Here is a 22,172-nt window from a genome sequence, read left to right on the forward strand (position 1 = left end):
GGCAGATTCTGGCGGCTGGCGACGTCGGGTTGTGAGCGAATGAGGGATATGATCGACGGCAAGGAAGTGTGGATTGAGCATGAAAATCTTGACAAAATTCCAGATCCTACATGCTGTCGAACAATGGCTGATGCTCAGAGTGTTTCCGCTGAAAGACGCATCCGCGGCAAAAGATTTCCAGGAGGAATAGCGTTTCAGATAATCATTTTGGGAAGCGTACATGATCATAGATACCTGGTGTTCAGACCCCTGCTTCATCCTCCGCTAACTCACAAGTTCGCCCGGATATGATCCGGGAAACCTCCCTACCGGAAGGAGGCTGAAGCCAACCTTTTTATACTCACGCTCGGTCTGGATCTCTTGCAGAGCACCGCCATCATCGCTCCAGAGTTTGTGTGACTTGGCAAAGCGGCCTTTCAGTCCTGGTTCAAGCTGCGAAGCCACTGCCAGCTTCTTTCTTAGGCGCGCGGATGCATGCGCCGCGATAACGGGGACTTGATCCTTCGCGCCTTGGCCCCTTATACCCTTGCCTTACGCTGCGCCGTAGTCGCCCGCTGCTGCTTATTTCGGATTCCACACCACGAACCACCAATGCTACTCCAAGCTGACCAGAAAACAGGGCCCAGGAGGGCGATCCCGGCCGCGACACTGAATGCGAGCTAGCTGTGAGATTGCCTGTCCCAGCTCCCACACCCCATTGGTTCTTAGATCCTGTTGCAACATGCTGCAGGGGCACTTCATGTCAAACCCGCCGCATACCGGGATACACAGTGTCTCTTTTAACCCCACGACCAGCGCTTGCCGTGGCTCGTCGCCCTCCGGTTTCTCTTTTCCCTCTTGATGCAGTCTTGACAGGTGCACCACCAACGGAACAATGCGGGTAGAGGCTCTCTTGGTATGTGCCGCCCTCTTTGGCGGTACCACTGTGCTGGGCCAAGTAACACCACAAGCGAACATCAAGTTCATTACTCCACCGAATATCCAAGAAGGCGAACATGATATGAGGGATAATCCGGTTCATGAAGAAGGCAGTCTGCTCCCAATCACCTGGTCGCCAGCACCCGAGGGAACGAGAATCAGTCTGACCCTCTTTCAACACAACACCACGGACGGCGGGTCTATTGGCGACTTTGAATACATCACGCGTATGTCTCATTCCCTTACTTTCATGGCCCATCAACTGACCATGTCTTGACAGAGGGCACTGTCGGGATTACACGGCACCCATGGATCGTGGCCACAACCAAAGACCTGAAGGACTCGGACGTCTTCAGAATCATCTTGTTCATCGAGGGAGAAACAGGAGGCCACACCGGCACCGAGTTCTTCAACATCACCCGAAAGAAAACCACAACAACAACAACAACCACATCCACCACCACCCTGCCCACGTCCATCGACAAAGACGACGAATCCAACAGCTCCTCCACAACCGCCAAATCAACCCCAACCGACACAGAAAACAGCAACAACTCCGCCCAAACAACCAACCGCTCAGAAGACATCACATCCTCCTCCTCCGGCCTCTCCACCGGCGCCGCAGCAGGAATCGGCATCGGCGCAACCGGTGCCGTGATCCTCCTCGCAGGAGCAGCATTCTACTTCTTCTTCTTCAAACCCCGCCAAGAAAAGAAACAAGCCGCTCTTCTCGCCGCGAGCGGTGTTGGTGGTGCAGGGTTTCCATCACCAGGAGTGACACCACATCAGCATTACTCCCAGGTGCCGAGCCAGCATGGGCCACCGTCGATGTACTCGGGTTATGCGGGGATTCCACCGTCTGTGTCGCCTGGTCCGCCGGGGATGACGGAGTACAAGCCGCCGAATTATTACGGGGTGCCGCAGCCGCCAAGTGAGATGAGTGGTGATTGGAGGGGCCAGCCGCATGAGATGGCGGCGGGGCAGATGGCGAGTTATGAGTTGCCGGGGCATCAGCAGAGGTAATGGAAGGGGGGGGTAGACGATGGGTAATGGGCATGGAAGAGGAGTTTAGATGGTTGATATTGAGCCGGAAGGGAAAATGGATAGGGCGATTGATACCTAGGTGTTTGGGTAACTGTATTCATGAAGGAAAATAAGGGCTGTATTATACCACGTTAATGGACATGCTTTCTTCGTTTTGTTTATGTGCGGGCTTTCGTCTTACTCTGGTGTGCAGCCGAGCGTTTAAACGTCCGACCTTCTTGTCTATACAAACCTTCTGTCGTGTCTTTCTGGTTGTAAATGTTATGGGATGATATCCGGATTAGGGTTATTTGACGATTGACGTGGGGGGCTTGGGAAGGCTTGCGATTGACGTGGGAGGCGGGAGGTTAAAAGAGATACGAGGCAGAGATACGAAGAACTTCGGACAATTCTGGTGGATATTTTGTATGCTTTAAAGGGGAAGTCCAGAGGGTTTGGGAGGTATAAAAGGACGTCGTGGGCAATGTATTTCATCTTCCTTTTTGTTTCTTCTTGATCCGACAATTCGATCTTTTACTTATAGGCCATTAACAGTGAAGGGAGTACATATCTGTGTAGTTTTGGGCATCCTTGTTGCTGGGCTTACCTGTCCGCACATGTGGCGGCTATGTGGCGTCTATCAGATGGTTGGGTGAAGTGATCATGGCCGAGATGTTATTGTTGATGGTCAAAAACAGCTCAAGGCTTGGTGATTAGTTAGAAAGAGCTGGTCAGCTGATCAAGAGATTCGAGCGGGGAAGGCAAGTTGGTTCTTGGATGCCTGATCAGTGATCCAAACTCCCCTCGACCGAATTTCACTTACCAGCTTTACCACGTTGCAGTTTCATCCCCACACGACGACGTATTTGCGCCAAAATACGACTGCTACGAACCGACAAAATTGAGCTTGTGGAAATCTACGGCAGCGATGTTGAACCATACGCCATCCTCTCCCACACCTGAGACAAGGAGGAGGTGTTGTTCCAGGATATACAACATCCTGAACTCGCAACCTGGAATTGGAGTACATGTCCTGACACTTGCGAAAATCTTACCCCCGCTGCTCACTCGTGTTTCGGGAAGAAAGGCTTTTACAAGGTTTGAGAAGCAACTCTCCTCGCCAGAAAGCACGGATTCAACTTCATCTGGATCGACACATGTTGCATAGACAAGAGTAGCAGCACGGAGCTTTCTAAAGTCATCAGCTCCATGTATCAATGGTACAAAGATGCGCAAGTATGTTATGCGTTTCTCACTGATGTCAGGTCAGAGGCTGAGGAGGACCCATCTAAAGAGACGTCGACTTTTCAGGGAAGCCGGTGGTTTACGCGGGGCTGGACATTGCAAGAGCTGATTGCCCCCCGTCAAATTGAGTTCTACGGATATGACTGGAGTCACCTAGGAGATAAATTACCTGGTTCGGGATTTACGGATCTTGTTGCCAATGTTACACACGTTCAAGTCAGTGTATTGGTAGGGAAACGGCCCCAAACAGCATATGTATCGGTAAATAAGATCCCCATATTAATTCTGGTGAGACAAGTGAAAGCTACAGCTCACCCGTCCAACAGCTTACTGCCTGCTCGGGCTTTTCGATGCGAACATGACACCCCAGTATGGAGAGGGAAAGAAAGCCTGTATTCGTCTCCAGAAAGAGATTCTCAGTCACGATGACGACCAATCATTATTCGCCTAGCACGTCAACAAGAACGACGTTGGCTCGCCTGAGACTCTTTTCGGCCTTCTGGCCGATTGTCCGGATAGATTTCTTGAAATTGGAAGCACCGAACTTGTCACGCCAAAATCTATAGGAGGTCAACCAGTCACCGTCACACCCAGAGCTATCAACATTGAGTTGTTTCTCATTCCGTGCCACGACAAGGGGCGTGCAAATTTCCTCGCCATTCTGAGAATAGTACCCTCCAAGGACAACTAGGGACTCAGAAGCCATGGTGAGGGGACCGCCTGCGAATGTGAGGTGATAGAAGCAAAACCTGCAATCTGCTGGTGTGAGCAAGCTGGGTCATTTGAAGTGGAGACCTGCAAAGTTCGTTTCGAGAACCAATTGGTTTTTTCAAAATCAAGATCATTTTGAAAGAGGGCCTTGCTTTCGTGGTGGCAGTTAGCTTGAAATTCAATAGTGAACGCTCATGTCGAAGCTGGTGCCAAGTAACCTCTGTGTCCCAGCATTTTCTGGACCTGCAAGACGGCCCTTCCCTCCTTTGCCGTTGCTGCCTGGTTGATGCAGATTGCATCGACCCACATCCGCTTGTTTGTGCTTCTGTCGTTGCAGACATTTCTGAGCGCAGCGACACAGTTCTTTGTCACATAAATGAGACCTCCATCGCAGATGGTTGGGTCGGTTCCATGTTCAGAGTCCCACGCGTAGGATAGTGCGGTGAAAGATGGAGCTGAGGCAAGTGGTACTTCTTCCATGGAGCACGCCATGAGCTCGTAATCGTGGCTCCCATCCGGTGCTTGAATCGTGATAAGGCGGATTGCTGAGTCGGTACTAGAGAGCACATGGTAACTATACTTGGGCGGTGGTGCGGCATGACTAGCTGGCTTGATTTCGAGTTGGAATGAGGAATCCCTCCATGTATCCGCTAGTCCGAACACATCGGACCTGCCATATCAAGCCTAATGGTATGCCAATCACGACCGCCCATGTAACCGTCACGATGATCATCTCGGTGAATATAATGAGATTGAGCTTAGAAGGCATCCTAAGTTATTGGGAACTCGACTTTTTGACACTTCTGTGCGTTGAGATCAGAGTTTCGTGAGGTGAGGGGAAGAAGGGCTCAGCTGAACGCGTCAGATGCATTTCTATTCGCCAGAAGGCTGCAATTGCTAGGCATCCATAGCCAAGCTTATACAACCTTAAACTAGCTAGGTCATAATGTATATTCAGTAAATACTACAACCTGACCTGGGTACTCCTAGCCATCGTGACCAATCAAACCTCGTAATTACATCTTTCAGCATCTTAGATATTCCCGGAAAAAGACCAAAAGAGGTGTACAAACAGCTTTAAATACCACACCTTATCAGACCGGAACCTTGTATCACTCCAGAAAGGTCCAAATGGGACGCTCATCGAGCAAGGTATCAAGGTGAGGTATTCTTCGCAGACAATAGGTTTTATATCACGTTCAAGAACAAAAGCAAACACCGTCTGTGAGCTTTCCACCGCAATATCAAAGACCTGAGCCAGATACCTGGTCTGGATTTATCTACCGTAATGAACCTGCGTCATACTCCTTGTCTACATTCCCTAGACACGGCCCTTGCCACTCCTTCTCAAGCCTCCGCATTCATCCTTCCCTTCCATCAGTTAAAGCTCCAATGGCACCCCAGGCTTAGGCCACCGCACCGAATCCAACACCCCCTCCTCCCGAAGCTCCTTCGCCAACTCGGGCTCATTCTGCGTGAAATGATCCCATGACTCATGATGCATAGGAACCAGCACATCAGCCTTGATATCGCGAAACAGCTGTGCTCCTTGCTTCCCACACATGGTAATCTGCAACCCATCAAACGTCGCCTTCCCTAGATTCATCAAAGCAATAACAATGTGATACTTCTCCGCCATGCGCGCCAGCTCGGGGATGTAGACGGTATCCCCAGTGAAGTAAATGGCATTCGGCTTCCCATCGGCCGCAACGCCAAAGTCTTCTGTGTGGACGATGAAACCGACGCATTCATGCCCCGGCCAGTGTTTGCAAGGCGTGGCTGTGATGGTGAATATCTTTCCAGCAACGCGAACCTTGCGCTCCTCCCAGTCCTTAAAGCCGATTACGCTGGGTCGAGGGGCAAGGTTGTTTGCGCCGTCGACGGTGGTAAACACCCGCCTGCCGTCGAGAAGCTGACGGCCGGGAGGGTCGAGGTTGTCGGCATGGTTCTCGTGGCTGAGGAGGACCGCGTCGATGTGGGGGAGCTGGTCGAGTTTGAGGGCTGGGTCGTCGTGGACTTTGCAGATGCGGCCCGCGAACTCGAATCCGGTGCCGGCGGGGGAGAAGAACGGGTCGGTGAGGAAGGTGATGCCGTCGATGTCGAGGATGGCGGTAGCGGTGCCGATGTGGGTGATGGTGACTTTGTTCTTGAAGGTTGACATGGCTGGTGAATGCTTTTGAGACTGTAAAACAAGGTGCTGAAGTGCTTTGTTGGGCGGCTGAGGTTTCTCTGATGAATTGTGAACTTTGGATGATAAGTTAGATTCCGACTTGAAACCGTTAGAGTTCTTATACAGTTCCCTTCTCCCCGTTCGTACCCTCTTGAATTGGCTGATAAATTGTAAATTTTCATTGCCCTTCCATACAAAGGCGATTAGTAATTATAATCGCCAGATTAACTCATCAACTTCAGCAAAATCGATTCTCGATTTCAAAGCGTTGCAGAAGACTGCTAGTCATGTGTCGGAACAATGACATCTGATCCTGGCTTCTCGGTCTTTCCTCCGTGATACCCACCTCTTTGCCCAGTCCAAAATAGCAACAGGGTTTCTGCTGTCAGATTACAAGGATGGTCAGTGAACAGTGATACACCTCACCTAGACCAAAATGAAGACACCTACTCTTCCTACGAGTCTCTCCCACAAGTCACAGGCTCAACACAGAGTCTTCTCATCCTCGTCTTCTCCTCTAACGAGTGATGCTTTCGAGGCCACTGAGGTAAAAACTGAAGTTTGAACAAACAAATCACGTGTCTCCCAAAATACCAGAGATAAGTCCCAGGATCTATGCCAGTCTGGACCTCAACATGTCGTCACAAACTTTTCGAAAGGTCCACTCCGTCTAGGTGCGGCGCTGAGAGCTTGTTTGTAAGCCGGTCTTGGCGAAATATGCATCCTGAATAGGCTTAGTGCTCTACGGTGACCCCTGACAGGGATCATGCTTTGTCAAGAACAGGCACACAACTGTTCTTCAGCCAGGACGCCGTTGAAAGAAATTTGGAAGATGGGCAGAAATTAGGATGCAGTCTCGAAGACATGGCGTTTGTCTGGGAATGAGATTTCTTGTGTTCTGGTGTAGAGGGAGGTGCTTGCATACCTGGCTGCCTCCCGGAATAGACGTATTGACTTCTTTATCATCTTGGCTCAGTTCATCAGCTAGGTAGGCTAGGCCAATGGCAATAATGGGTCAAGACTGGAGACCTTCCAGGCTTTCCACTCTCAAGGATCTGCGGAGGCCCTGCAGGGTTCCAACTCGGCCGGGCTGATGAATGCTTTCCCTCTGACGTGCCGAGAGACTAAGGAGGCGTTTTAAGTCCTGGTGGCATTTATAAACTTAGACTCCTTTCTTACATCATTCGGAATGTAGCAAAAGTTTGGGGCCAGTCTCCAAAGCAAAAAGATCAGCACGAATTCAGTTACCTGTTGTGAGCAACCTGACTGTGCTACCGGCACGATGGCAGCCACCAGTGATACACCGCCAGATGGAGGCTTGAAGGCCTGGCTATCTGGTAAGCTCTCCGAGAAATATCATTGGCCTCGATGCTGATCCCGTCAATTTAGTACTGGCCGGCTTCTTCGTCATCATGAACAGCTGGTATGTATACCCAAGTGTATCATTCCTCATTCAATCCGCTGACAAGCATACCAGGGGAATCATCATATCCTTCGGCATCTTCCAAACATACTACGTCTCAACCCTTAATCTTCCCCCTTCTGACATCTCGTGGATCGGATCTCTCGCCGTTTTCTTGCTCTTCTTCGGCGGCATCATCAGTGGCCGCCTCACGGATGCTGGCTATTTCCGCACTACCACAACGCTCGGCGCATTTCTCATTGTCTTTGGATGTTTCATGACGTCTTTATCCACAACATACTGGCAGCTGGTGCTGGCCCAAGGAGTTTGCATTGGCATTGGCAACGGATGCTTGCTCACACCCATGATGACCGTCGTCTCGACATACTTTGGACGCAGGTTACCGCTCGCCATGGGGATTGCCGCGTGTGGAAGTGTTGTGGGGGGTCTCGCATACACTGGTATGGCGAGAACATTGCTACCTACTATTGGTTTTGGGTGGACTTTGAGGGCCATTGGGTTTATTCAACTGGGCACGTTGACGCTGGCGATGGTGGTGGTGCGACCGAGACAGTTACCGCCGAAGGACGAGAAGACACTGCCAGTGGTGGATTTTACTGCTTTCAGAGAGCCCGCGTTCAGTCTGTTTGTTCTTGGCTCATTCTTGGTATGTTTATTCTCTTCTCACAGATACATACCATGGAACCTTGCTGACGAGCCTGAGCTCAGTCATTCATGGGCGTTTTCTTCGGGTTCTTTTACCTCGCTTCATACGCCCGGGACATAAACGGGATGAGTTACACAGAGTCCCTAAACCTGTTGCTCGCCCTCAACGGAATTGGTTTCGCAGGACGTCTCCTGCCGACCCCCCTCGCCAAACTCTTCGGTACTCTCAACACCTTCATCGCACTCATTCTGGCCTCGGCGTTGGCCATGTATACGTGGATTGCTGTGAATTCGACCGCCGGACTGTATGGTTGGACTGCCTTGTACAGCATTGCTGTGGGCGGCGTTCAGTCCTTGATGCCGGCGGCGATAGCCGTGTTGAACTCGGATCTGCGCAACGTGGGGTCACGTTTGGGAATTGTTTTTGGTGCTATTGGTATTGGGTCTCTGATCGGTTCGCCGATAGCTGGTGGGCTCATTACTGCTGGAGGTGGATCATATGTCGGGGCACAAGCCTTCTCAGGGAGTGTCCTCGCTACAGGTGCGTTACTCATCCTCTTGGCGAGGGAAATCATGAGAAAAAAGACACGTGCAAGTTTTTGGTCCAAAGTGTAGGAAGCTTTCAATAATGCCTAGTTAGACATTATGGCATCCGAGCAAGTATGCCCGCTCTATCAACTGCGTCCTTAGGCGACCAAGAACAAGAAGCGGTTCCTTTATTTGTGGCTTTTCTTTGCCTGGAGCCCCCCATGGAGACCGATACCAGTAATCCGTCAGCACCAGGCAACGTGTTGAAACGAGATATCTTTGCCGCTCTCAATTCCGTGAGATGCTCTGGGAGTTTTGCCTGCCTCAATCGCTTTTACCACTGGCTCGAGAACGGCAAGACCTTCCCGTTATCGTTTAGAATGCCCAGGGTGGTCGATGAGATAAGACGGTTTTGACTCATCTTGTAAAATGGGCCTGTGAGACAAGCCAAATTGGCATTATTTTTGCTCAAGCCAAATCAAATCCACCTGCCGTCTTATCTTACATCTTGCAAGACGAAGGGTATATATTTTGAGGCTTTTTTCAAGTACTGAAATAGCGGTAATACCTGGGCTTTTGGTGGTGAGGATGCGGCCTGAGTGAGAGTTGTAGCCTGGGTAAGCGTTATGGCCTGGGTAAGGGTGAGGGTTGTGGTTTAGTAGCCAACAACTTTATTGGATATCGGGCCGCAAAAATAACCGGAAGTCTTGCAAGCTAGTGAAATGAACGAAATCTTAATGGCTTTAAGGTAAATCGAGGTCTTGGGCTGGTGAGCTAAGTCAAATTGATGGCCGTCTTATCTCATCTCATCTCATCGACCACCCTGGAATACCCTTAAGGACATTTGTTTACTTACCCCTAACCTGCCCCTTTAGTGGAGTTTTGGGTGTGGGCTATGTCCGTGCTCCATCTGAGGAATTCCAATTCTTTCCCAGTTTCATTTCACTCTTTCATCTTCCTGTTGCTGTCGCACCGAATCAACAGCACAGGCTTCTCTTTCAGTCGGCACCTGGAACCCGGTGACCACTCCACTCAGATGAGCCCACAAGGTCTTTGCCCCCCAACAACACTAGATCTCTCGTTCAGCTCCAATTGCATCATCTTTACCAAGCTCGTCTCCGAGTACAGTCCCATTTAAGACTTCCTTTCTCACTGGAATTTTTCGGCAAACAAGTTCAGTCTAACATAAACAGCAAAACACCATCAGAATCACCTGACATAAATTCTACTACAGCCATAAACGTCATGAAAGCAAACACAAACACACAAAGAGATGAATTCCCCCAACTTGAACAACAGCCCAGACCATAGGTCCAGATCCTTCCCTTATTTAGGAACAAACTAATCCCTCAAAATCCACTCATTCTCCATTTCCCAGTCAATAGGCAGACGACTACCCTCCACATTCTCCATCGACAAGACTCCCTTTTGTGACAAGCCACGCCGTAAACTTAACAATCTCCGATTCAGGTTTTGCCCAAATAACAGGCCACATGGCCCCTTTACCCAGAATTTCCTTTCGATAGACCCGAAGCAACCAAACCCTGAAAGTAATTTTTGTCGCCCAGTTTCACAGCCAGTTCCCAGATGGGATCGCCGAAAGTCAGGACAAGCAACAGGCCCTTAAACACTTGGTCACTAAGCTAATAAGCATCCGCAGAGACCAGCTTAGAGTTTCCTTTTGACCTGGTGGCTAGCATTTCAATTGACTTTGTGAGAGACAACAGCCTCTTTTCGACAGCCTTGCCAATATCTTGTTGATATAATGCTTCAAGGCCGGGCAAATCCTCAAGCGGGACTTTGCGACCTTGCGGTATTTGCAGTTTGCGGGCTAAGCTTTGATGGCCGTTTCCACTGATGTGCTTCCAGTGGACGGGTATGCCGCCGTCAGGAGAGATGTAGAGTCCCTCGGCGTATTTAAGGTCGGTGACGAATAGGCGGAGGTCTCTCAGGCGTTGGCGGAGCGAAGGCTGTGTTTTGCAGGCAGAAGGTTGCGAGTATCGGGCAACCTGAAGAGGCTGGTTGGTTATCCTGCAATCCGGCGCGTCGGAGAGTGGTAAGCTGTAGAACTTGACAGGCTCTCTAGGTTTGCGCATGGGATAAAGTTTTTCCACTGCGGGTCAGGTATCTTGAATAGGCAAGCCATTCGACGCGGCTGATTGGTCTAGTAGCTTGGAGGGTGCTCTTGATGCACGTCTTTTCAAAGACCAGATCTTTGTTCAGGACCCATTTCTCCACCTTGACCGGAAACTTGTAACTCGACGTGTATTCATGAAGGTGGAAGACAAAAGTACGGTGGCGTAGCAACTCGTGAGGGGACACGGCGGCGATCCAAACGATGTCGCGCGGTTGTCTTCCAGTCCATTTCTCAACTTTGTCCCCGTCTTTATCCACATATGTCTCGTCGGACAAGCGTTTGAATGGAACAGGGCGTGAATAGTCTCTGCTTGGAATAGTTCACGGCAGCGTCCCAGCTGCCCCAAAGTGAAATGAAAGGGCTTGGATGCCGATTTCTCCAATTGAGATGTTAGTGTAGTGCGTCGCCTGTGATTACTTCAGAGAACAGTACATCTTGCTGACGAGGTTTGAAGAGTTTTGCACGAAACCCGCGCCCGATTTTGTAGGGAGCCTGCGAACCGTTATCAAACACGCGGTAGGGCGTGATATCTTCTCCATCAAGATGCGGCCCGAACTCGAAGGGCCGAAAGACGCTCTCCTTTTCAGCCAGGCACGGTTTGGATGTCATAGTCAATGGGGCTGAGGTACGAATTATGATAAAAAGTCTGTCTTGTTGTGAGGCTGTCTGAGGTGAAATCAGCATGAGCTAGATGAGCGGGTTTGGAATGATTCTGCTATCTGCTCGCTTCAGATGAACCCACAACAACTCCACCCCTGATGCGAGGAGAGACCTTGTCTCCTTTTGGGGGAAAAAGACGGGAAAGAAAGCTAAATTGTGCGGGTCGGGTATCATAGCTATCGATGAAAGTCATATCACATGAAGATGGGCTTGTCAATGGGCTCAGCCACCAGCCTTTCCCCGCGAATGACCCAGTCAATATTACCTTCCAAGCCATCCAGCTCCCAAAGGCTTCCATATCGCGACAACCATGAGCTAAAGTTTTTGACCAAGACCATTTCATCGTCTGAATCATTCCCATCTAGCCCGATCTGCAGTCTTGGGAAATACTTTGCGGTAGATATGGATTACCAAATCCTGGAACCTCTTCAATACCCTCTTAGGGGCGACAGTCTTCCAAAGCGGATCAGACATGGAGCCCATTACCAGCAAGCCTTGATACAACTTGTCCCCGAGATTGGACTTGTTTCCACAAAAGGCTGTCCGTATCTCCCATCGCAATCTTGTCAATGTGCCGCCCAATTGCTTCTTTCGCTGAGTCTTGCTGGTGGGAAACATGGCGGAACGAACCATCGGGGTGCAAGAATTTCTTCTTCACCACATGAGGGGCAACATGGCGCCATCTCAACTCTGTCCACGCATCGACGTGATCGGTGCTGCCTCCACTGCACTCGGAGTAATCCTGTACGATCAGAGCCTTCAAGCGTTGCCGAAATGTAAACCCGGTACGCCGTTCCACAGGTCGAGTCGCATCCCGGAACGTGAGGATTTTAACCACCGCATCATCTGAAACCGAATACATGGCTAGCCACTCCTTGGGGCTGATTGGGGTTTTCTTGGCCCAGAGTGTCGCCAATAAGTCTTTATGCTCTGGTTTGTTCAAGAGCTTTGCAAGGTTGAAAGCAAGGCTGTTGGTCTCCAGAAGCTGGTTCCGCGAGACAACAGCGGCCTGAACCTCGTTATGGGATATCGATTGTCTCGTGCTTTGGAAGTACACCTCGGGTTTCTTGAATCGTCATTCGACCCCTTTCTCTCCCTTTTCCCAGTCATCCTAGAGTGAAACGAATGGTATTGCGTTTTGGTGATTCCAGTTCGAGCGGTTGCTAAGTGATTCTGCTGAAAGCCCGCCATATTCTCCAAGGGTCGGGACCGACATTCCCGGGCGGATTCCGACTCCGTCAATGTACGGGGTTTGGGAGAGGCTGTCGTAAACATGGTAGAGCTTGATATCGTCAAGGTCTGAGTGATTTTTGCCTCCATCAAAATAGGGACTAACAGACCAGACAACATTACCACCAGAAGAGATGGCGAGACCACTCATTAACAATAACAGGTCGTCGGCGTCCATGATTGATGAATGGAGATGGTTATTCAGAGAGCGGCTGGAGGAGAAGCTGGAGGTCTGACATAGGATGACCCAGCTAGTCAAGTGAGGGGATGTTCCATAGGTGTCCGTATATCACTATACTCCACCATTCCAAGGGCCAGCCCGTCGGTCGTATGCCACCATGAGACAATATATCGTGATGGTATTGTCTCTTGGTTGATATTTGGGATAGGTTTCAAAAAAACAAAGTGGAGTGTTATATTCCCTGGCCGTTCACATCTCCGGTCTATATTTTACTCTGTAAAGAGAGATACAGCTTGTGGAACCGGAATAATGGAAAGGGGAGTGAATAATTATTGCTGGGCTTTGCTGGACTCCGGAACTTAAATAGAATAATATAATATTTTAGACTTTTTCTCCTTACTTATCAACGTCTTTTCGCCTAGTGAACTAAGCCGTAATAAACAGAGATAATATCAAGGATCTGATTAGGCACTCGATTAGGTAGTTGCAAGTTCGGATGGGAAGGCTAGTTTGAGGGGATGGATGAGGTGTGGGGAGCCTAATACGCCTTCTGATGTGTTCATTCTTTGGGGGTTGTTTTAGGGGTTTATTGATTGATGGAAAATGGTGGGGATGGTGATAGTTGTCGGGGTGGTGGACTGGGTTGAGAGGACTTGAGGATTTTGCAAGGCCAGGGGGGTTTGACTGTCTGTATTAACGAGGTGGTGGTCGGAAAGGGCCTTTTCTTTGGGAACAATGTGCTTTTAGATTGTTTAGTTGTCTACTTGGAATTCTGCGTACGGCCAGAATGAAACATTGGTGTTGAGATGAACAGAAGCTTGTACATATGATTGAAGTCCCTGAATCAATGTATCAACTAGGCAGGTATCCAAGTACGTAAGTTAGATGACGGAAACTGTAGTATCAGGTTGTAGTCTCATCAAAACCTGAATATTTTTAATTATCTTCACAATTCATTGACCGCTTTGAACCTCGTTCATTTGATGTTACTCTCTCGTAAAACCACCAATACAGACACTTGCAATGGACCTTATATCTGCTGACAGGTCGGTATACATTTTATTGGAGAAGATTATTAGGGCTAGCTACCGGGGATAAAAAAACAATTGATCATCACCGTCCCATTAACGTGTAGCATTACCATGTTAGCACCAGATTAATGGATCCATTCCGAGTCACCATGGGAAAATACAGCCACGGTTTCTTGTTTCCTCCCCCATTTATCACCGATGCAGTGCATCTTGCCTCGTATTGTCTTTTGTTCCACGGTAACAAAACCAGCTGCAGCCCTGTTACCAGTATGTAAGCTGACCAAGCAATCCATCAACGGCGGCTTTCTTGTCAATCTCAATGTTGAAAGAAAGAAACCTAATTAAAAGGTACCAACAATGACATCAAATTGCCAGGCAGGCGATGGCTCTTTCCTTGAAGATGATAGAAAGTACCTATGGATCACACGACGGCAGTAGTTGCCTGGATAGTCGTTCCTTCCACCTGCAGAACTTTCTTCGAGCACGAGCTGATTTGGTGTCGTTCCTGATCCGACAGCGGCCTCAACTTTTCACCACCATCCTAGTTTCCACCAATCAGTCGTCTTTCCACGCTTGATGTCGAGGCTGTCTCCAACTCTCCCGGCCGGCAAAACCTTTGTCGATATTCGTTTACTCTGTTGGTCCTGGCTGCATTGCCACCACATCGGTCCGATGCGTTTTTTTTGCTCCTGCCTTCTCCCGACAGTGGCGACGTGTTATTCTCTATCTCTTGCGTTCAAGCTGGCAAGACAATAGTCTCAATGCTAGGCAATCATCCGGAATTTGGCAGTCATTTTTGTTCCCGGTTGTCAGTTGCTTTGCCTGCCGCCGGCAGCCTCGGAAGGAGATATCGCTTGCCGGATGGGTAAAGCAGAGCACCATAGCTGGGCAACCAAGACGTCTTATCTCGGCCTCGAAAGGGTTTGTCCCGCTAACACCGGACTAGAATCGATGCTTGGCGTCCCGGCGGATTGCCACACTCCCGGCAGTCTTGATGGCAGGCTTGGCCGCTCCGCACAAAACTTCCGAATCCGTGACGGCCTGCTTGGCGTACCGATAACCTGGCAGGAAAATCAATTGGTCATGGCTTTCGCTGGGGCTCCGACCTCTCTTACCGCTCAAAACCTCCAATCGCTCCAATGGGAGCCTTATCAATCGTCCCCCAGGTGCGGGATGCGCGAACCCCAAAACTGACAGCGCGCATCTTCCATCCCTGGCCCAACTCCGCATTCCAGGTCTGGTTCGCTGAAGATTTCAGGACGTTCCGATATCTTGAACACCTCCGCAGCCAAGCGGGCCGGACGACGACAAGCCTCTCACTACCGTCCACATGGTTACGGCTCGTCGCGTCAGTCAAGCTCCTCCGGAACGAGATACCGAAGATGGTCGTTACTGTCTCAACTGCGAGTTCTACCCTGTGTTGGTTCTGTTGGGCTGCATACCGCGGATACCAGGAGCTGGAACACATCATCACCTGTGCCCAACATGACTGAACAAGGGAGATTGATTGGTAAAAGGGGGATATGCTGCCAAAAGAAGCTGTCACCTTGAATTCAATATTCCTAACTGGGTTTCTCCGCATGGCGGGGTAGCATTGCAGCTCCCCGCTGGCATGCAGCCATTGTCGTCGACATGCACATATCAAGCACACCATGTGCCAAGCCCTGTAGTCTCAACACCGAGAACTTCAACTTCAGTCTTATCTCAGACTACCAATGTGTGATCCCGAGATCTCGGGATCACGGAACGGCGAGTTGTCTATCTGGAATGATAGCAAACATGCAGTCTCACCTGCAGTTCGCGCAGGTATAAGACATGAGTGTCTCGCCCTCGACAAGACACCACCTTTTCTCATCACCTCACTCACCCCCTCATCCATCTGCATCTTCCTTTGAGTTCGAGTCTTCTCACGAACCCAAATACCTTCAAGATGCTCGCCGAGTCTCTGGTGGCGGCCCTCTTGGCCATCGCCCCCGTCTCTGCTCGTCCGGAACCCGACCTCTGGCGCCGCGCTGTGAGCGCTGCTGACGTTCGCACCTGCGCCCTCACCGACGAAGCTCCTCACGTCAAGGCTCCCAAGGCTAACGCCTGGGCTCCCATCTCTCCTCAGGATGTCAAGGATGTCTGGAAGTTTGTCCACGCTCCTGAGCGCGCCCTCAACCTCACGGACCCTGCCAACGCCACCCTGACCGACAACTACGTCTTCCTCGTCGATACCTTGTACCTCAACAAGACCCAGGTCCTCAGCTACATCGACGGCGATGCAGCTCAGCCTCCCAAGTATGCTCGTGTCGTCATCTTCGAGGGCGGCAAGGAGGAGCCTGTCTCTCAGGAGTACATGGTTGGCCCCCTTCCTGTTGGTGCTGAGACCACCATCGCCCCTTACGACTACCCCTTCAACGGCGGCCTTGGTGGCAAGATCCCCTACGATGGTCGCTACATGGATGGCAAGCGCACCGCTGGCTATCAGCCTCTCCTCAAGCAGGCCATGACTGATGTCGCCGACATCACCAAGGCTCTCTTCAATGGTACCTACTACGGTGCCAGCGACCCCCGCACCGACATTGTCGCTGCCAACACTGGTCCCCACTCTCTCGATGGCTCCCAGTCCTGGATCACCATCATGTTCAGATACCCTGGTGCCGCCAGCTACGTCACTCCCATTGACTTCTACATCATTCTCGACATCACCGGCACCGACATCTCCAAGTACACCCTCCGCGGCTATGTCACCAACACCAAGTTCTTCAAGACTGCCGATGAGCTCCGCAAGGCCTTCGAGGCTGGCGAGATCATCAGCGAGTTCCCTCAGACCCGTGACCAGGAGTGGGCCCTTCTCAAGGCTGTCCCCGAGATGGGTGTTCGTGACCTTGACGACCGCATTGCTCCCCAGAGCATTGAGATTGGTGGCAAGCGCTACAAGCTCGACCGCGAGAACCAGTATGTTGAGTTCATGGGCTGGTCTTTCTACATGTCCTTCACTCGCATCCTCGGTCTCATGTTCTACGACATCAAGTTCAAGGGTGAGCGCATCATCTACGAGCTCTCTCTCCAGGAGGCTGCTGCTCAGTATGCTGGCAACCAGCCCAAGGCTGCCAACACTGTCTACCACGACACTTACTTCTCCATCGGTTCCACCTCTGCCACTCTCATCGAGGGGTTCGACTGCCCCTTCGGCGCCACCATGCTGAATGTCACCTACCCCGCCAACGATGTCACCGATGTCCACCCCCAGGGTATCTGCCTCTTCGAGTCTGACTCCGGATACCCCGTTGCCCGTCACAGATATGGCAGCGGTGGCAACCCCAACGGTTTCTCCAACATTGCCGCCGTCAAGAGCTCTGCTCTCCATGCCCGCACCATCGCCACCATTGGTAACTACGACTACCTCTTCGACTATGCTTTCCACGTTGACGGCTCCATCGAGATTGAGGTCCGCGCTTCCGGCTATCTCCAGTCTTCCCCCTACTACAAAGACCAGACCAACTTTGGCGCTCGTGTCGGCCTTGGCACCCAGGGTTCTTTCCACGACCACATTCTCTCCTGGAAGGCCGATTTCGATATCATCTCCACCAAGAACTCCCTCCAGCGCACCGATCTCATCGTCGTCAACCAGACCCAGCCCTGGTTCCCCGAGCTCGGCGAGTTCGAGCAGATGGAGCTCAAGGCCTACAACATGGAGAAGGAGCAGCAGTTCAACTGGGCCCAGAACGGCCAGAGCATGTTCTGTGTCGTCAACGACGAGGAGAAGAACTCCTGGGGTGTCTCCCGCGGTTACCGCCTCGTGCCCGGCCGCAGCAACGTCCACCTCAGCACCCACAACTCCCCCTTCTCCAAGCACTCCTCCCACATCCTCAAGTCTCACCTCGCCGTCACCCAGCACCACGACAACGAGCCCTATGGCAACTCGTGGCAGAACGTTAACCTGCCCCTCAAGCCCCAGCAGGACTTCTCCAAGCTCTTCAACGACGAGAGCGTCGATGGTGAGGACATTGTTGTCTGGTTCAACCTCGGCATGCACCACTACACCCGCTCTGAGGATATCCCCGTCACCCTCTACTCCGAGGCCGTCTCCAGCATCGTGTTCGCTCCCCAGAACTTCCACGACCGCGCCCAGGAGGGTGATCTCCAGAACAGACGCTGGATCACCTCCAACGCCACCACTGGTGAGATCACCTATGAGGACCAGGGTCTTCAGCTCCCCACTTGCAAGGTTGCCCTCGAGGAGCCCGCTACCAAGATTCTTCCTTGGCTCAAGATCTAGGGGTGGTTTACGATCTGAATGAAGAACACAGGAGTTGAGTGGAAGAAGAGGAAGATTTCTTTGGTTATGATTTTTGATGAAACGACACGATCTTTACTTAATATTTTGCATGCCTTATGACGGACACACACACATTGGGAATACTGGAACTAGTTGGGAACGCATACAACAGTTGATGACGCTGGGGCTCATACCACTCGCTTTATGATAGATATTTACGACGATGTACATAGATGCATAGACTATAGACTTTGGGGAGACAAGTTGATGGGGAGATGGAGGAGGGGAGAAGGAAAAAAAGGTTGTTAATATTGGGCTTTTATGCAGAACTTCTGGGGAGAGGGAGACTGTAGATAGGAGAATAAGAAGTACATATTTGCCATTCATCATTTTCCACGCGTAAACTGTTGTACCGGAGCTCACGGATGTCCACGAGAATTTGTGGATGCTTCCAATTTCCTGATCGCGAGACAAGCAAAATCCGAGCCCACCTTTTCGATTTCCCCTTTCGCATGCCAAGAGGCCGCACTTAAGGCTAGCGGCGTTATGCAGTATGCCAAGCACAACAGCTATGGTCAACCGCAGTTAACAGCGACGATCAACAGCCACAGTTGCGCGAGCCGTTTAGAGGATCCAGGCACGCCAGGGCAGGTGAGTTGATAGCTGTCGCAAGCCATGGTGTGAGAGCTGTTGAGAGGGCCTAGGGCAGGTAGGCTGATAGGTGTAGGTGCCGTCGTAGGTGCCAGTGAGAGTGCCAGTAAAGCCCTGGGCACCTTGATAGGCAGGTACGTAGTGCGTTAGTTGGCAAGCAGATAGGTTGATTGCCCTGTTGAAATGGGCCACTGGGCAGGTTGGATGTACGCTTTGCCCCACAGGCCCTCACCCCAGCGCCCGGCCTACAGCCTCCTCCCTTCTGCAAACCCCGCGGCGTCATAGTACAAGCAGCTTAGTAAACTCATCTAAATACTGCAAAGATGTAGACAGAGTCCTCAGGGATGAATTAGGCGTCATCTACGTCGGGCTCCCTCAATTCCACGAAACGTATTTCGGACGGGTGCCAGATCTTAAGGCAGCATCCGAGGCCGTCTTAAAGAAGTGTAAGGAGGGTGTTGTACGGCTGCGAGGATTTGTAATAGTTGATGATATTGTTAAGTGCTCAAACAAACAGCTCCGGAGAGCAAAAAACCTATCCTTATCCTTTCCCAAATATGTGGGCCCAGGGCCGAGGCCTTGGAGCAACCTGACTGCCCAATCCCACAGGAGTATTACCTCCCACAGAGGGTGACGAACCACTTTTTAGTAATGGGTAGAGCGGATGACCGAGAGATATAAACCAGGACGACGTTTTAAGCTGGTTTGTAGAGCTAAGCGAGAAGCTGGCGACGCTCGGAGGAGGTTACATGTCTATCCCGACACATCGACGAAGGCCACTAGCACAACCCGACAAGCCAATCCCGGGTTCCACTGCGATACGCAAGTTAGACGTCGGCTTCGTGGATGACCCAAAGGCCGGGAAGGACTCACAATGCCACTGGTTACAAATCCTGGTACCAGGCGAGCTGAAAAGCAACCCAGACGCCGATATAGCGGCACAGGCGTGGCAAGGTCTATAGACCTTGCCACGTATACGAGGGAAGTCTTCGCTGCTCAAGACACCGGTCGTTTTATTTTAGGCTTTACTATTTGCGGATCTTTTATGAGGATATGGGAGTTTGATCGGCTTGGCGCTAGTGTATCGGAGAGGTTTAGTATTAACAAAGATGGGTGGCGCTTTGTATTTACGGGCCTCGGGTTTCTCTAGATGAACAAAGAGGAGCTTGGCTTCGATCTAACATTTATCACGGCTAACGGCCAGCGATTTATCGAGATCGAGCGGAACGGCTCGAAGGAACGGCTCATCATTGATAAGTTGATGCAACGAGCACGTTAGGTTGCCGGTTAGGCTACAACATGCTGGAAAGCTCATGCCCAAGGGCAGCCATATATAACGCTCGTCATGAAAGATTCATGGCAGTATCCGGAACGCGGTGAGGAAGGTGAATTATGACGCGAGGCGACCAGGCAAATCGTCATCAACGTTGCAGGTATTATTACCACGAAACGGTTCAGATATGTGGACCGGATGACGACGCCCGAAATAACGTCCGAGGAGGACTAGACTTCACCAGCGCCAAGACTTACCAGCCGAAACAGTCAGCCCCCCCGGGCCTCAGTTGGGAGAAAAATCCGCAGCAGCAGCGTGGCTGCTGGTAAGAAACGATCGTCCAGTGAAGCTGGCGCCCCTCTGCCACAGCAAGCGGTCTTGCTCGGCATCTCAAGCTAGCGGTAATTTGTCAAATCGGGTGCATCATCGTGTCATTATTCCCGACTATGGAACTCCTATTTACAGGAGTAACTCCCGAAGGTCTCTGCTTGCCGCGCTTGAAGGCTGCATTGGAGAGCACGAATCACTACGTAAGGCCGGCATCCTACACAGAGACATCTCTGTCAATAACCTCCTGATCAACGAGGACATCAATAATCCCTCCTGGCCTTTCTTTTCAATTAACCTGGATCTTGCCATTAACGGGGAACGAGAGGGTGCGTCCGGTGCCAATACGAAGACAAGCACGAAGGCATTCATGGCAATCGGGGCACTTCTAGGCGAGCAGCATTCTTTCATGTACGATCTCGAGTCATTCTTTTGGGTGTTGTGGTGGATATGCATTGACCATGAAGGGCCGGACGAGCATAGAGTTAACGCATGGTTCGACTCATGGAATTACATGGACATAGAGGGGTTAGCGATTCAGAAGACAGGGTTAGTAAGCCACGAGGGGGACTTCCTCAGGATCGCTAACGAGTATTTTACTACTTATTATCAGCCACTGATACGTTGGGTCGACCGGTTACGGAAAGTTGTCTTTCCAAATCGTGGAAGGTGGGAGAGAGAGGACACAGGGCCATATTTTCAGATGCGGCAGATTCTTCAGGAAGCCCAAATGGATCCGGCTATCTCAGCAAGAGCCAAGCAACCTGGTATTTGTGTAACTACATTGTTTTATTGTCTGCTCGTTTCAGTCGATCCCCTATAACATAGAGTTATGATGTATCCAAATAAAGGCGAGCCGCACCATCTCGTAGACGAGGCCTGCACCTGCCATTACTATTTATATATTCGGTGCACCTTTGAGTATCATATATATCATCGAGTGAGTTTAATTTGCTGCAGTTAGTGTCCCTTATTTCCTCTTTTAACGAGTAACGGCGCTTCATGTCACTGTCAACGTCGCTGCATTTTTAGCCTGGATGTTCCCGTCATTGGGTATGACATCGTCTGGGAAATTTGGCAATGACAAAAAGGCGATGAGTAAGGCAAAAAAGACCCTGGATCCCTACTCTTAATGCCTTGCCTACCTAAACATGTTGATTGAAGAATCAGGTAACCGCTCAATTATATGGCAGGCTTTCCCGCTATGAACCTCAACAGCCTCAAGCTCTAACGTTTCCGCTTATGCCCCATATAAGTTTGTGCCCATATCTTTCTTTTGAGGCTCAAGTGCTGAGCCGTAATATCCTAGTCGAGTTTAAAACACATGCTCTGGTGACACTTTTGCTTGCTCAGAAGACCCCTGGCTACATATTACCATGATAGAGAATATTGCCACTTTTATATTTTTGCACTATTCTAGCAGCCAGTCTAAACGAGAACTTAAAGAAATTTACCTTGCAAGATCTCGCTGCCATTAAAAATGAAGCTATTCCCATCATGAAGAGCAACCCCCAAATACGAAGTTTACCCTGGTGATGCTCCAGCCCTGTAGATACCATTAATCAGCTCTGCTTTCTTCAGTCTCCTAGGCAAAGCATTGTCTTCGAGGAAAATAAGCCTCAAGAATATGAGAATATACACATCAGAGATGGGTTAGACAAAGACAGATGTAGATGAGGGATGTGCCCAAATAGTGCTCTAATAACGTGGGCGGAATGATCTTGTCTCCAACGTGCCTGTTACATCCAATCAGCC

General features: G+C 50.6%; 5 protein-coding genes across 5 annotated transcripts; 4 read left to right on the forward strand and 1 right to left on the reverse strand.

The window, feature by feature from the left end:
- The first annotated feature begins 402 nt into the window (after positions 1-402).
- On the forward strand, positions 403-2,218 carry QC763_507940 (uncharacterized protein). Its single transcript, XM_062913382.1, has 2 exons — positions 403-1,145; positions 1,199-2,218. Exons 1-2 carry the CDS (start codon positions 875-877, stop codon positions 1,939-1,941), a joined length of 1,014 nt encoding a protein of 337 aa, XP_062764787.1. The 5' UTR covers positions 403-874; the 3' UTR covers positions 1,942-2,218.
- Positions 2,219-5,278: 3,060 nt separating this feature from the next.
- Positions 5,279-6,058, reverse strand: QC763_507960 (uncharacterized protein; the record flags this gene model as incomplete). The annotated part of the gene is made up of 1 exon (XM_062913383.1): positions 5,279-6,058. The coding sequence occupies one exon, from the start codon at positions 6,056-6,058 to the stop codon at positions 5,279-5,281; it is 780 nt and encodes a 259-aa protein (XP_062764788.1).
- A 1,291-nt stretch (positions 6,059-7,349) lies between these two features.
- Positions 7,350-8,750, forward strand: QC763_507970 (uncharacterized protein; the record flags this gene model as incomplete). Its single annotated transcript, XM_062913384.1, has 3 exons — positions 7,350-7,404; positions 7,457-8,136; positions 8,199-8,750. 3 exons carry the CDS (start codon positions 7,350-7,352, stop codon positions 8,748-8,750), a joined length of 1,287 nt encoding a protein of 428 aa, XP_062764789.1.
- A 7,082-nt stretch (positions 8,751-15,832) lies between these two features.
- QC763_507980 (uncharacterized protein) lies at positions 15,833-18,166 on the forward strand (the record flags this gene model as incomplete). Its single annotated transcript, XM_062913385.1, has 1 exon — positions 15,833-18,166. The coding sequence occupies one exon, from the start codon at positions 15,833-15,835 to the stop codon at positions 18,164-18,166; it is 2,334 nt and encodes a 777-aa protein (XP_062764790.1).
- A 2,765-nt stretch (positions 18,167-20,931) lies between these two features.
- On the forward strand, positions 20,932-21,240 carry QC763_0074760 (uncharacterized protein; the record flags this gene model as incomplete). The annotated part of the gene is made up of 1 exon (XM_062906029.1): positions 20,932-21,240. One exon carries the CDS (start codon positions 20,932-20,934, stop codon positions 21,238-21,240), a length of 309 nt encoding a protein of 102 aa, XP_062764791.1.
- Between the last annotated feature and the right edge of the window lie 932 nt (positions 21,241-22,172).

This window comes from Podospora pseudopauciseta (assembly GCF_035222475.1).
Source record: "Podospora pseudopauciseta strain CBS 411.78 chromosome 5 map unlocalized CBS411.78m_5, whole genome shotgun sequence".
Lineage (NCBI taxonomy): Eukaryota > Fungi > Ascomycota > Sordariomycetes > Sordariales > Podosporaceae > Podospora > Podospora pseudopauciseta.